Genomic DNA, 14,033 nt, shown 5'->3' on the forward strand with positions numbered 1-14,033 from the left:
GTTAATGAAGTAATCGACTGTGCAAAATCCCCTATTCTAAGCCACAACTAATATCACCCTCCAATGGGCACTTTTTCTAAGGGTTGTCAATCTCTAGACTGGATGGTGACCGATGATGTGGCCTCTATAAAAATAAGCCAATCAGAATATCTACCTTAGGAAGTCAATACAGAAGAAAACACATGCACATAGGTGCAAATAAGAACATGAGGCAATCTGAGGCTGTGTTGGAGATTAACAAACTCATGGAGAGACTGCAAGGCACATGGAATAAAGGAAATAATGGGTCACAGTAGCCCTAACTTACTAAATTACTTAATTTTTATTAAGAAAGTAAAAAGTACGAGCAGGAGCTAGAACCTATGAAGTAGAAAAAGATATACACAGTGAATGACTAAGCTAGTTAAATGCAAGAAAAAAAAGAGAAGATAATTAAAGCATAGATAAACACAGTAAATGAGTAAGCTAGTCAAATGCAAGAAAAAAAAAAGAGAGAAGGTAATTAAAGTGTAGATAAATTCTGTTAATTTTATATAGCCATATAATTTTTTTCAAGAGTAGGACAGTTTTCCAATGGGTATCAATGTGCCTCCATTATAATGAGTAGTTTGTAAGACACAGTACAGACTAAGGTAACTGCAAAAGCATTATTTGCTTATTATTTTTAGTATCATTAAGAATTTGTTTTATTATTCTGTAAAATGTAAATTCATCCAAATGAAAAAGTAAAAATATGATCAATCACTTTGAGAACTCACTGAACAATATCAAAGAAATATGAGTCAAATTTAAACTCTGGGTTCTGCAGGGGCTTGGACATTTTCCAGCTATATGACCTTTGATGTATCTCTTTTTATAGCAGACATTACTAGTGCTCACCTAATGTAGAACTCTCTCTCTCACTTCCCAGCTTTTCATACAATTAGTCTCCTTTTTAGGCTGAAGCAGTCAAAAGCCCCTATAACATCCTTTCGTCTCTTCTACCAAGCTCTGACAACTGTGGAGGGCTTAGGTTGAAATGTCAAAATCCTAAGATCAAGGTCAGCCAAACTGCTGAGTTGCCGTCCTGGGGCAACTGTCCTAGAGGACAATCCAAGCCTGCAGCTGAATTTTCATAAAGGAGAAATAAACTTTACTGCATTAAGCCATTGAGATTGAGTTTATTACCTCAGACACTCACATCCATCCCAATAACTATAAAATAATTTACCTCATAGATGAGAATAAAGTAACATAATGTTAAAGAAAAAAAAAAAAAAAGCTTATAGGGGTGCCTGGGAGGCTCAGTCATTGAGCATCTGCCTTCAGCTCAGGGCTTGATCCCAGGGTCCTGGGATCGAGTCCCATATCTGGTTCCCTGCAAGAAAAAATTACTTAATTTTTATTAAGAGAGTAAAAAGTACAAGCAGGAGCCAGAACCTATGAAATAGAAAAAGATATACACAGTGAACAAGTAAGCTAGTCAAATGCAAGAAAAAAAAAAAGTAGTGTCTCTCACAAATAAATAAAATCTTAAAAAAAAACTTTATAAAAGTTCTATATAAATCTATATAAATTAAAGGTTGTCTAATATACCTAGTGAAAAGAAAGATATATAAATGATACCATAAGGTTATAATTATTCAAAATATAATATGTTGCTAACATGTAGTGACATTCATAGACCTGCATAATAAAAGAAAATTAAAACTAAAACTATTATGTCAACTGGAGGAAAATAAGTCTACACGGAATAGTATAACACGTACACATCTGCATGTAAATCAACTAGTACAAAAAGTTTATTTTTATCCTTTCAATCTTTAGTCATAATACTGAGAAAACTCAAATGCAAGAAAAAAAAGAGAACAAATAAAATTACAATATAGAAAAAAAATTACAATATAGAGACAAGTTACAGTATATTTTGATATTTTTACTTTAGAAAAATATAAGTTTGGCTAAATAGAAGGAATAACATCACGTGCTAACCAAAATCTAAGAAGATTCAGTATCTTCATGTTATTCTGAGAACTGTCAAGCTCCTGCCTATTTCTTATTATAGAAAAGAAAAAAAAAAAGCCAGTATTAAAATAACAGTAAAGATCTCTGAAAAATAATTAGGAAAAGCCTAAATGATTTCTTAAGAAAATGACTTTGATTCCAAATTTATGATTTAGTATTTTTCATGCCACTTTATATTATACTAAGCAATGCAACTTATCAAAATGTACTTTTCCATCCAATTTTAACTTTCTGTTTTTCATATTTGAGAAAAGACAGAGCTTAAGTAATTTTAAAAATATAGATTTGAGTTTCTTTACCAAAAATAAAATTAAAGGCCAATTTTTTTAATATAAAAGATAAATAGCAACATGGGCAACGGAGACCATGACAAAACAACTCAAACTTTGAAGAGTAGGATAAGCAGAGATCATATTCAAGATATTCAGCTAATTAACAAACCGTAAGATGTAAGAATCAACTGATCAAGACAGATGCTAGCTGAAACAACTGGCCCAAGTGTACTGGTACAGTGTACTGGTATATACCATCTGAGTATTAGTACTAAAATCTCATAATTCACATTTGTTGATTATTTTATTTTCAGGAAAACTCGGTAATAACTAACCAGATGCATCTCATTCCAGTTTATCCTATCTGTCCCAAATCTAACCTTTTTAGTCACCAGCAAACGCATCTCCCAGTTATACTTATTACAATTCATCCCGATTACTGCAGTTATTTTAGATAACCATAATGTATGTTATCTTGGATAAATATCTGCAAATAATTTATATATTTTAAATAGTCCCAGTTGACTTTTCTGCACAGCCACAGAACATGAGTCCATAGCTCTTCAAGTATAGAAAGCACGTGAAGTAAGTTAAAATGACTCGATTATTAGTTAATGTTAACACCTGTTGCACAACTACCTCACATTTCTAATCATTTCTACACTTTGCTTTAGTTTTTCCCATACATTCTTCCTATGTCCTTCTGCTATTTATTTAGAAAACATCTGAATATCTATTTTAGAAAAAGTTCTAAGGAATAAATAGTATAGAGAAGGCAGACAAGTGAACTATCATTACAACTATTATTGACTGGAAATACTGCCATTATACTGATGCTGTGCCTGAATGTTTGTGTCCCTCCGACATTCATGTTGAAATCTAACCACCAAGGTGATGGCATTAGGAAGTCAGGTCTTTGGGAGGTGAACCAGTCATGAGAGTGGAGCCTTCATAAATAGAATTAGTGCCCTTATAAAAGGAGCCCCAGTAATCAATCCCCCCTACCCATCCACCATGTGAGGTTACAGCTAGGAGACACTATTTATGAATCAAAAAGTAAGCTCTCACCAGACACCAAATCTGCCAGTATCATAACGTTGGACTCGCCAGTCTCAAGAACTGTGAGAAGTAAATTTATATTGTTTATAAATCAACTAGTTAGTCTGCAGTACTTTTGTTATAGCACCCTAAATGAACCAAGACAACAAGGTGGTCTGGGATCACAGAGGTTTTTTGATACAGCTGATTTTTTATTTTCATCTTCAAAGACAACTAGGAGTTTGATTTAAAAAAAAAAAATGCGTGTAATCCCTCTGCTTGAAAAATGCTCTTCCATAAATATATGGCACGCTTGAACATAAGATAAATATGGGAAATGATGAAAAAAAGTTAGATTAAGGAGGACCTTAAATGTTAAGCTAAGGAATATGAACCTTATCCCACCAAATGCCTTAGAATAACACTGCCCAACGAATCTTCTGCCAGAATGGAAATAGTCTATACTGTGCGGTCCAATATTGGCAGCCGACCAGTAGACTCAAGTGATTACTGAGCTATTGAAATGTGGCTAGTGCACGTAAGAAGCTGAATTTAATTTTAACTTACTGCAGTTTTTAAAAAGCTACATGTAGCTAGTTGGCTACCATATTGTACAGCCATAAAGCACAACTGTAAGTACAGAAAATGATCAGATTTAAATTTTAGAAGGAACAATAGCTGTTTAGTGAGGAAGGTAGGCTGAAAGAGGGACACACTTGGAAGTGAAGAAACAAATCTGAATGGTAACACAGTAGCCAAATGATGTGAGCCTAAAGGAATGTGATATCAAAGGAGCTGGCCAAGTGGTAATGTAGTCAAGAGCTATTTATGAAATGAAACTGTATGAATGGATATAGATGGTAAACAAAAGGGACACTTGGGGTGGCTCAGGTTTCCATTCAAGAAACCGTGTATAAGGTGATACCATTTACCTTTACAGAAGAGCGCAAGGAAGGTTTGGAAACAAAAATGATGGTTTCAAGGTTGAGTTTCATGAGTTTGAATCATATATCCATAAAAGTTGGCTGGCAATACATAATGGAAACTCAGAAGGCAATCAATAGCTTAGAGATGGTAATCAAAGAAGTGAATTTTGGATGGCTCACTCAGAATATATGGACAGTCAAACTGCAGAGTTAAGGAAAGGACCCATAGAATATCCAAATACAGAAGAGGTAAAAGTCATTCCCCTCCACAAACATTTAATGAAGGCGTTGTCTTCTAGGAATGTGGCAGGGACCAAAGATGAATACAATGCAGATTCTCTTCTCTAGGAGGTTAGAGGTATAAAAGAATTCTAGTAGTAGGAAGAGTAGTCCATGAGGGAAAGAAGTTCATGAATAACCTGGAGAATAAATAATGAAAGAGTTAAGAAAATCTGAAGTCGAAATAAATAAAATATTGATTGCTACAGGAAAGACAGGAAAGTGTCCATGAAATTGATGGGATAAAGTTATTAATTATCTCCTGCAAGGGCACTTTTAGAACAGTAGAAGTAGAGAGCAGACTACAACAACCAGAGGAGCAAATGGAAGGTATGGAAATAGGGAGTATTTCAGTGGAGGACATCTCTCCCCTGTCATCCATGCTATTGCCACCACATGGGCTTTATTTAGAATCTCTCTTTCCATGTCTTCTCAAGGACCTTCCTTTCCTTTAACTTCAATATTTCTTTGTCTATTGGCTCTTTTCCTACTACTAACATTTGAATATACTCCAATATTATATTCTTAAATGAACACCTCCTCCCCATTCAATACTTCTCCCTGACAAAATAGCCAAGATTGTTAAGAGTGACCAAAACATATCCGAGGAGAAAAGGCCAACTGAAAAGTAGACTTCAGTTATAGGAAAAGTTATTAGATCATTCATGTTGATAAGAAATAGAGATTCCAGCCTTTGATACAAATTTAATAGTTTTTGCTGTATTAACTGTCCAAATAGCCTTGTCTATCTCCTAAGCAGCCTCCCCCAACTAGCTTAATCTCTTGCTACTGTATTCCTCAAAGTTCAATCCATTATCACAAAAAGCAGTGATACTCTTTCACTAGCTGTTAAGCTCCTTGAGGAAAAATATGACATATTAATTATCCTTCTAAGTTACTATAACCAGACTGTTATGTCACTCAAACTTATGCAATACCCAGAACAGTTTATTAAGTAACACAAGTCACTCAAACTTATCATGAAATGTTTGGACTGAATTTAAAGTAGTCAACACAATAAATTCCCCAACGACTTCTTTGCATAGTTCACATTCAGCACCATTTTACAAACATTCTCCAACCACTGCGCCATAATTGCGAATGGTTTACTGATATGCCAAAACAAAAATCCCCTCAGCTTTTGAGTTGCTAACAGGGCCCAAGGTAGACAGAGATCAGAGTAAATAGACTCAAGCATTCATCCCACATGGATATCAATTTCTAAGTGTGGGATGACATGGAAAAGGTTGGGAAGTGTGCCCTGGGCCTAATAAATTAACCTCATTACTTCTATCTCCCAGGACTGCCCACCTGATGGAAAACTACTTAAGTAGAGAGAATCCTATTATCATATGTAGAAAAACAGAGTGAAGAGATAGCTTTAACAGGACTCCACCAAGATAACTACAGGAGAAAAGAGATAAGACCAGTGGAAGAGATCAGAAAAGAGTAATGAAAGAAGAAAAATAACCGTCATTATTACTACTAAAATTCACTGAACAATTATGTGCCAGGAACTGTGCTAAGTATTTTATATAGGTTCTTGAAACAATCCTTTCTGGTAAATCCTATCATTTTCTCTATTTTACAAAACCTGAGCTGAACCATAGATCTGCCATTTAACCCAAGGATACATACAACAATTATACTCTCCTGAAAAGCTATGATTAGAACTCAAAAAATCTGACTTCTCATCAGACTACACTGAAATGAGATCAGGACAGCTTAATGAAACAGGGGTCAAGGCAAGAAAAATAACTCAAGTATTAAATGATAAGCAACATTCAGAATCATGAGTCTTCTGGTAGAATCAAGAACACTTGGTAATTTGAAGGTGATTACAGACTGGTGGTCAAATTGCAGTACACTGTTTAAACTGGTCATAGGAACTTGTATTTTGTTTTATTTTATTTATTTTATTTTATTTATTATTTTATTTTATTATTTTATTTATTTAAAAGGTTTTTATTTATTTATTCATGAGAGACACACAGAGAGAGGCAGAGACACAGGCAGAGGGAGAAGCAGGCTCCATGCAGGGAGCGTGACATGGGTGACATGGGACTCGATCCTAGTTCTCCAGGATCAGGCCCTGGGCTGAAGGCGGCGCTAAACCACTGAGCCACCCGGGGTTGCCTGGAACTTGTATTTTAAATGGCTGGATTATAAAAAAATATCTGGCAAGATGGGTATGAATAATTTATATTCCTCCTTGAAACCTGGAGCAAAGGTGGAGTAGGGAGATAAACATCTCTTGCTTGTGGTGACTATATCCTTTTTCTGTTTGCAGGGACATTCCTTTATTGGTAGCAACTCTACCACAATAAACATAGTCTGATGAGGTAATAATTAGGATTGTAACCATCCCTGCCAAGAGGTGGGGCAAATTTATTTCCCCTTCCATAAGAGTCAATTCCTGAGCTGAGGGACAAAGAGACTGAAAACCACTTCATATCTATCTAGTGGAAAGAAACTTCTGTTTTGGTTTCTTACCTCCTAAACTGCTTTAATTCCTACCTGTTATCAAAACACGATTCTTCGGTTAGTCTTTGACTTTCTGAAATTTAAAAAAATCCCCTTTAGTTTAAGTTAGCCAGGACTGTTTAATGTGTTTAACCAAAATAGTGAGTGATACAAGCAGTAACGTAATCCTTTACTATTAGAAGTAAGCAGGAAATAAAAAGTATACAAGAGATGTAAGAGGGGTTCTTATTTCTTTTGAAAAATCTAGTAAACTACTTTCCCTACCTAAATATTTCTTTTTTCTGTCTGGCCACCTACTTCACTTACTAGATATATGGGTGCAAACACTGCATTTACTCCTGGATTAAAAAAAGTAGAAGAAGAAATAAATGGCTTCTGTTCTCATCCGGTTTCTGAGTCTTCTCATTTCACAGTGACTCTGGACGTATCAGACTGCTGTACAACTGATACATAATCACCTTGACATTTTGGTATTTGACCACAAAGCCACATTAGCATTTTACAGTATTTTAAGACTATGACTAAACGTTTTGGGAAAAGAAGTTTCATCGCTGCAGAGAATATCAATTCTTTAGGAACGTATACTTGTTAAATATATTTCTAAGCTTTGAGTCTCTATAACATTCAATATATCCTACCTAGTTGAACAAATGATGACAAACCAGGAGAATTTATACTTGTTGAGAAAACTCCACTTTCCCAGAATGTATCAATACATGGAATTTAAGACAGGGGCTTTTCTTATCTTGAGCACTGCTGATTCTCACTACAGGGCCTACCACTGTCACACTGTCAGTGCTCAAGAGTATTTACTGAATAAATGACAGTGAATAAACACATAAATGTTAAATAGTCGAAGTATTCCCTATTTCTGCCTAAAGTGAGTGATATCTATTGATATCTTATGATTTTATATGTAGTGCTGAAACCATATGTCCTCTGGGAGTATAAGAAAATAAATTCTATAAGTCAGATTCCTGTTGAGTAACCAGATGGGAAAGATACCTTTATCAATCCCACATTTATAATTCAATAATGAATAGCTCCAGAGGGAATTGAGGTAGAATTATGTACGATCAGATTAATAATAGAAATTGCTGTAAAATATCACTACTCCCTGTGTCTAGCAAATCAAAAAACCTTTGGCGGAGGAAAGAATAGTAGGTGGCTGAGGTACAATACCAAATTATTTCAGGTTGGCACAGATATAATAATCAATAAATGCTAAGGTCAACGCAACTTTTTAAAAATAAAATTTAGGGTTTTTAATATTCACAAAAGCTATTATTTTTAAATAGAAAAGTACTGTGCATACAATACTCGTTTAAACATTTGTCCTAAGATAAGCCAGCCGTTCATATTTGCAAAATCACTTTAAATTGGTTACTTTAAGTAATCACAGGAAGCAGTATGGTAGCTACGTATGTTGGAAAAGTTCAGACAGGCCTGGGTTTCAATGCAGTTCTGCTATAGTCTATATATGTGTCCCTTAGGCAAGTTATTTAACCTCAATTTCTTTACCTGTACAAGAATAGTGGTTATTTAGTTTGAAGGTATTTGCAGGTACTAAAATGGAAAATGCCTATGAAGTGTGTGGCATTGTATCTGGTACATAAATAACTAACAAATGTTAGATGTCAGGATGATAAATAAAATTTCAAAAATAAGGTTTCAGTTACAAAGTAAAGACTTTTAAAGAAAACTAATTTAGTGCCTTACCTTATAGGTATATGAACCATTAAAATTAAATTAATATTGTGTATTTACTAGGCACTAAGTATTAGTAAGACCTGCCTTTTTTACTTTTCCAGAGCATCCTATATATTCTTTATTATCTGTATGACTGTTTGATTAGTGTCTCTCTGCTCCTCTAGTCTCTAAGTGCTTGGGGGAAGAAATGCCTATTTCACTCACACTGGAACCTCAGTGCCCAGTTCTGAGCAGCTGAATAAATACTGACTACCCTGAATGAGCTGGTACATGAAATTTCAGGTTCATCTGCACCTTATAAAATAGCTTTCTTTCCCCACTTTACATGAGAAGATCTTTTTTTTTTTTTTTAATTAAAGATTGTATTCATTTATTCATGAAAGACACACAGAGAGAGAGAGAGAGGGAGAGAGAGAGGCAGAGACACAGGCAGAGACACAAGCAAGCTCCATGCAGGGAGCCCAACGCGGGACTCGATCCCAAGTCTCCAGGATCACGCCCTGAGCTTAAGGCTGTGCTAAACCGCTGAACCACGCGGGCTGCCCCGAGTTTGGTGGTCCTATGTCTTTAACACCTCATGAACATGTTCTCACTTTTCCCTCAACAGAAAAGTGGACCTGGATTTGCTGGCTTTATCAATAGCAATATCTTGCTCAGATAATGCTGTTTACAACAGTGGTTCTCAAATGTTTTGGTCTTGGGATTCCTTTACATTCTTAAAGATTATTCGGTACTCCAAAGAATTTATGTTTATGTGGATTACACATATCAATACTTAATATATTAAACCTAATAAGTTTTATATTTATCATTTAAAATAAATATAAAGCTTTATTATTTAAAATAATAAATCCATTACATGTTGACATATCTTTTTTTATGAAAAATGTAATCGTCAAGAAGAAAACTAATGAAAAACGGCACTGATACAGATTTTCTCAAATCCCTTTAATGTCTGGCTTAAACAAATAGAACTAGATAGAAAAAAAAAAAAAACAGCCAGGTTTTGAGATTTTCTCCTGCATTCAATCATTTGCAATGTGTGTTTGGTTGAAATAAAGAAAGAAAATCCAGGTTCCCACATATGTATGAACTTGGAAAAGGGAGGAGCAAGGTAACTGACTTCTCTTTTTTTTAATACTAGTGTTTCTTTTTCTTTAATACTACACCAAAACTCCACAGGACGTAAAAACTAGTTAGATGGTGTTCCTTCGGCTCTTTTCTTGGCTGAATCCTTCAGAAAGTGACATCTTAACTCTATATGTCAGCTCTTCAGATAGTCGCCAACTAAGCCACTGAAATAATAACCTTTAGATTTTTCCATCTTATACTCTTATTATAGATTTCTTCCAAGTCAATCTTGTTATATGGTATATTTAAATATCACAATTGATGCCATTAAACAATTTAACTTCAGCAATAAAAAGATGTATCAAACGAAGGTGACTGATAATAATGTCACCAATTTAATTACATAATTCCTTTTCTACTTTATAAGGGATTAAGTAGAATAATAAGTGACAATCAATCATCTACTTTTTTTTTTTTTTTTTTTAATGATAGTCACACAGAGAGAGAGAGAGAGAGAGAGAGGCAGAGACATAGGCAGAGGGAGAAGCAGGCTCCATGCACCGGGAGCCCGACGTGGGATTCGATCCCGGGTCTCCAGGATCGCGCCCTGGGCCAAAGGCAGGGGCTAAACCACTGCACCACCCAGGGATCCCCAATCATCTACTTGTATTCATAATCTGGTACTTAAACAACATAATGACCTGGTCTACTAAATCCACCTAGACATCTCGCTAAGGGGAAAAAATTCAAACAAACAGTGGAATTTACAATTATAGATTACTTAAACCCCATGAGACACCAGATAAATCACAGTTAAGGGGGGGAAAGGTGCCATTTAAGTCATCATATATGTTCCAAAGCTGGAATTTAAAGAATTCCATAATCTAGCATTCTGCAGTAAGAATGGACACAAGATTATTTATTTTGTAAATTTAAACTTTTGAATGACTTAGATTATTCACAGACGAATTCATTTTAGAAAGGCTGTTTTGGAAGGTGAAGTATCAAATGTATCCATTCACGAATTCAAAATTCAATAAATTCGAAGTCAGATTTAGTTTTATTAAGTATTAAATATTTGCTCTAATATTAAAACCTGAGTATGTTGGACATTCTTTTTCCTTTGGCTGCATAGGTTTTCTATCATGCCAATTGGTAACACTTTGCACTGAGATACCTTGTGCCATGTCAAGTGAGTGCTAAACACTTCTGATTAATGAGGCACATGGCATAGACTGGACCGTACAAAACTGTTGCTTTTCCTGGCCAAAAACAAGAGGAATGTAGGAAACTTCATATAGTATAATCTAATGAATTAAGTGGCAGATTAAACACCAATATGAGAACATGCTGGCAAGCAGTAACTTTCCTTTTAAATTTTATAAAATAGGGCAGCCCGGGTGGCTCAGCGGTTTAGTGCCGCCTTCAGCCCAGGGCATGATCCTGGGGTCCTGGGATCGAGTCCCACGTCGGGCTCCCTGCATGGTGCCTGCTTCTCCCTCTGCCTGTGTCTCTGCCTCTCTCTACGTGTATCATAAATAAATAAATAAATATTTTTTTTAAAGAAATATATTTTATAAAATAAAATACTCACAAGGTCTTTCTGCACTAGTATGAATCCAATAATACTAACAATTTCCTAGTAAGGGACGGCGTTGTGCAAAGAACTCCAGAGCTCACAGGTGCTACTACTATTCCGGAATCCTGGCCCTGCTAGAAGTCTACACCCGAATAGGCAAAACGAGAGAGTACACGACAACACATAGAGAGGAGTCTTAGTGCGGTCAGTAAAAGATTTCCGGGGATCCCCGGCTGGCTCAGCGGTTGAGCATCTACCTTGGGCCCAGGGCGTGACCCCGGGGTCCCGGGATGGGGTCCCACGTCGGGCTCCGTGCAGAGAGCCTGCTCCTCCCTCTGCCTGTGTCTCTGCCTCTCTCTCTCTCTCTGTGCCTCTCATGAATAAGTCAATAAAATCTTAAATAAAACAAAACAAAATAGATAAAAGACTCCTTGCTCTTCAAGGAGAGTGCGCCCTTCGAGCACGTAGCAATGTATGATTCATGAACGGAAGAGGGTAAGTGCTTGGGGGCCTCAGGTCTCGCAGCGGTGCCCCCGCGCGTCGCCATGGCCACCCGCGCAGGCAGGTGGTGGGTAACCGGGGCTAGCAGGTGCAACGCCAGGTCGCTGCCCGGCTGCAAGCAAGGTCACCCGGCAGCCCACCTCGCCGAGGCCCCGCCTCACCTGACGGTCCTGACGACGAAGTACACCAGCACCGCGCCGCTCACCACCATCAGCACGGTCAGGGCCCGCTGGGTCATCGGCTTGTCGCCGGGGTTGGGGCTCACGGCCAGGCTCCCGCCCGCCGAGTCTTCCTCCCGGGCCTTCCCGCCGGAGTCGTCCGCGGCCAGCCCCGCCCGGGGGCTGCTGCCGTTGCCGCCCTCCGCGCCCCGCGGCCCCGCGGCGTCTGCGGGCGCCCGGCCCGGCGACCCGGCGGCGGTGGGGCCGGGACGCAGGGGCGGCGAGGTCCCCGGGGCCGCGGGGCCCGGCGCGGCCGCCCGCAGCAGCGAGGCCCAAGCGCCCCCCGGGCCCGGCGGCGGCGGCGGCAGCAGCAGCAGCAGCAGCAGGGCGGCGGCCAAGAGCGGGCTGACGCCGCGGCCGCAGCGCGAGCCCTTCATCGTCCCCGGAGCGCCCTCTCAGCGCGCGGGAGCCGCCGGGCCCGCCGCCCTGGCTCCACGAGGGACCATGGGCGCCGCGGCGAACGCAGAAGCGGCGACCCACCCCTGGACCGCGGCCCGGCGGGGGCAGGTGGCAGGGGCAGCGGCGGCGGCCGCGGCAGCTGCCCGGAGAACCGGAAGTCCGTACATCTCCGCCGCCCGCGGTACTACGGACGCTTTCGGTTGCTAACGAGGAGCGGCAGGCGCCTTCGATGACGTCAGGCGCGCTCCGCCGAGTGCGCATGCTCTCTGCCCGTCTCGGCCCGAAGGGAGAAAGCGAGCCGGGAGCGCCTGGAAGCTCCTCGTGGAGTCCCCTTGGAGCAGAGCTGCGGCGGCACGGCTAAGCGTCGGTCCAGACGAGCTACACTTTCCCCTCAGCTCAGGGACAGCGCACCTGACGGGCGTGCTCTTGGCCGCCCCCGGGACCCGGGGCTCTCTCTCCTGGGAGCATCTGCCTCACGCACCGGACGATTGTGGGTTCCTGAGATGCGAGGCCCCTGAGAAGTTCGTGGCAGTTCTGCAACCAGGGGCGGCCTCTTGAAAGGAACGCCTTTGGGGGAACGTCCTCGAGGAAGGCGGCTACCCGGCCGTGCCGCCGTCTCTGCGGAAGGGGGGAGAGCCCGACGCAGGCCGGCCCCTGGGCCAAGTTGTGAGACTACCTTTTTTTTTTTTTAAGCATTTTTTTTTTTATTTCATTTACTTATTCATGAGAGAGACACAGAGAGAGAGAGAGAGAGGCAGACACCCAGGCAGAGGGAGAAGCAGGCTCCACGCAGGGAGCCGGACGCGGGACTCGATCCCGTGACCCCGGGGTCACGCCCTGGGCCGAAGGTGGTGCCAAACCGCTGGGCTCCCCCGGCGGCCCACTACCTTCTGTCACACGTGGGGGGGGGGGGGGGGCGGGGCGCGGAGTATCCCTTCGGGGAAGGCCAGTCAGTAAATACAGGTGGTCAGTGGTGTTACCCCCCACCCCCACCCCAGCCTGTATCATCTCCAGCTGTTTCCCAGGACTTGGCGCTGAAGAGAGTCGCGGCCTGTCTCCTCGATTGAGATAATCTCGAGTAAAACCTTGCTCACCTCCTTGACTCTGACGTCACTAACACGGAACTTGGAAAACGTCCGATCGGCAGCCGAAGTTAACATTTGTTCTTTTTTTTTTTTTCCTTTAAATTATACATTCAACAGGTTGATTAGAATTTCTACCCCTTGCTTAGCAGGGTGCGAAAATGAGGAGTATGAGACGGTAGGCAAATAAGATGTGGTCCTGGCTCTTATGGCACTTAGGTGCGAATAGAGATAACACAGTGAGGGGTTGCACGCGTTCTGGATTCTTTTTTTAAGATTTTATATATATATATATATTTATTTATTTATTTATTTATTTTTTTGAGACAGAGAGAGAGAGAGGCAGAGACACAGGCAGAGGGAGAAGCAGGCTCCCTGCAGTGGGACTCGATTCCTGGTCTCCAGGATCACGCCCTGGGCCGAAGGCAGGCGCACAACCGCTGAGCCACTCGGGCTGCCCCCCAAATCAA

The 14,033-nt window shown here is 40.3% G+C and overlaps 1 protein-coding gene across 3 annotated transcripts in view; it reads right to left on the reverse strand.

Moving 5' to 3' along the window:
* The window catches only part of FAM174A (family with sequence similarity 174 member A), a 35,606-nt gene extending 22,404 nt beyond the window's left edge, over nt 1–13,202 (reverse strand). The window contains exons 1-2 of one of the 3 annotated variants that reach the window (XM_072789532.1): nt 12,026–13,202; nt 7,037–7,076 (exon numbers count right to left, since the gene is read on the reverse strand). In XM_072789532.1, the coding sequence (XP_072645633.1) occupies nt 7,062–7,076; nt 12,026–12,742 (732 nt within the window). In that variant the 5' untranslated portion in view covers nt 12,743–13,202 and the 3' untranslated portion in view covers nt 7,037–7,061. The remainder of the gene's footprint in view (nt 1–7,036; nt 7,077–12,025) is intronic. The other 2 variants (XM_072789540.1, XM_072789551.1) reach the window with 2 other exon arrangements.
* Nucleotides 13,203–14,033: the final 831 nt, after the last annotated feature.

This window comes from Canis lupus, chromosome 2 (assembly GCF_048164855.1).
Source record: "Canis lupus baileyi chromosome 2, mCanLup2.hap1, whole genome shotgun sequence".
NCBI classification, from domain to species: Eukaryota; Metazoa; Chordata; class Mammalia; order Carnivora; family Canidae; genus Canis; species Canis lupus.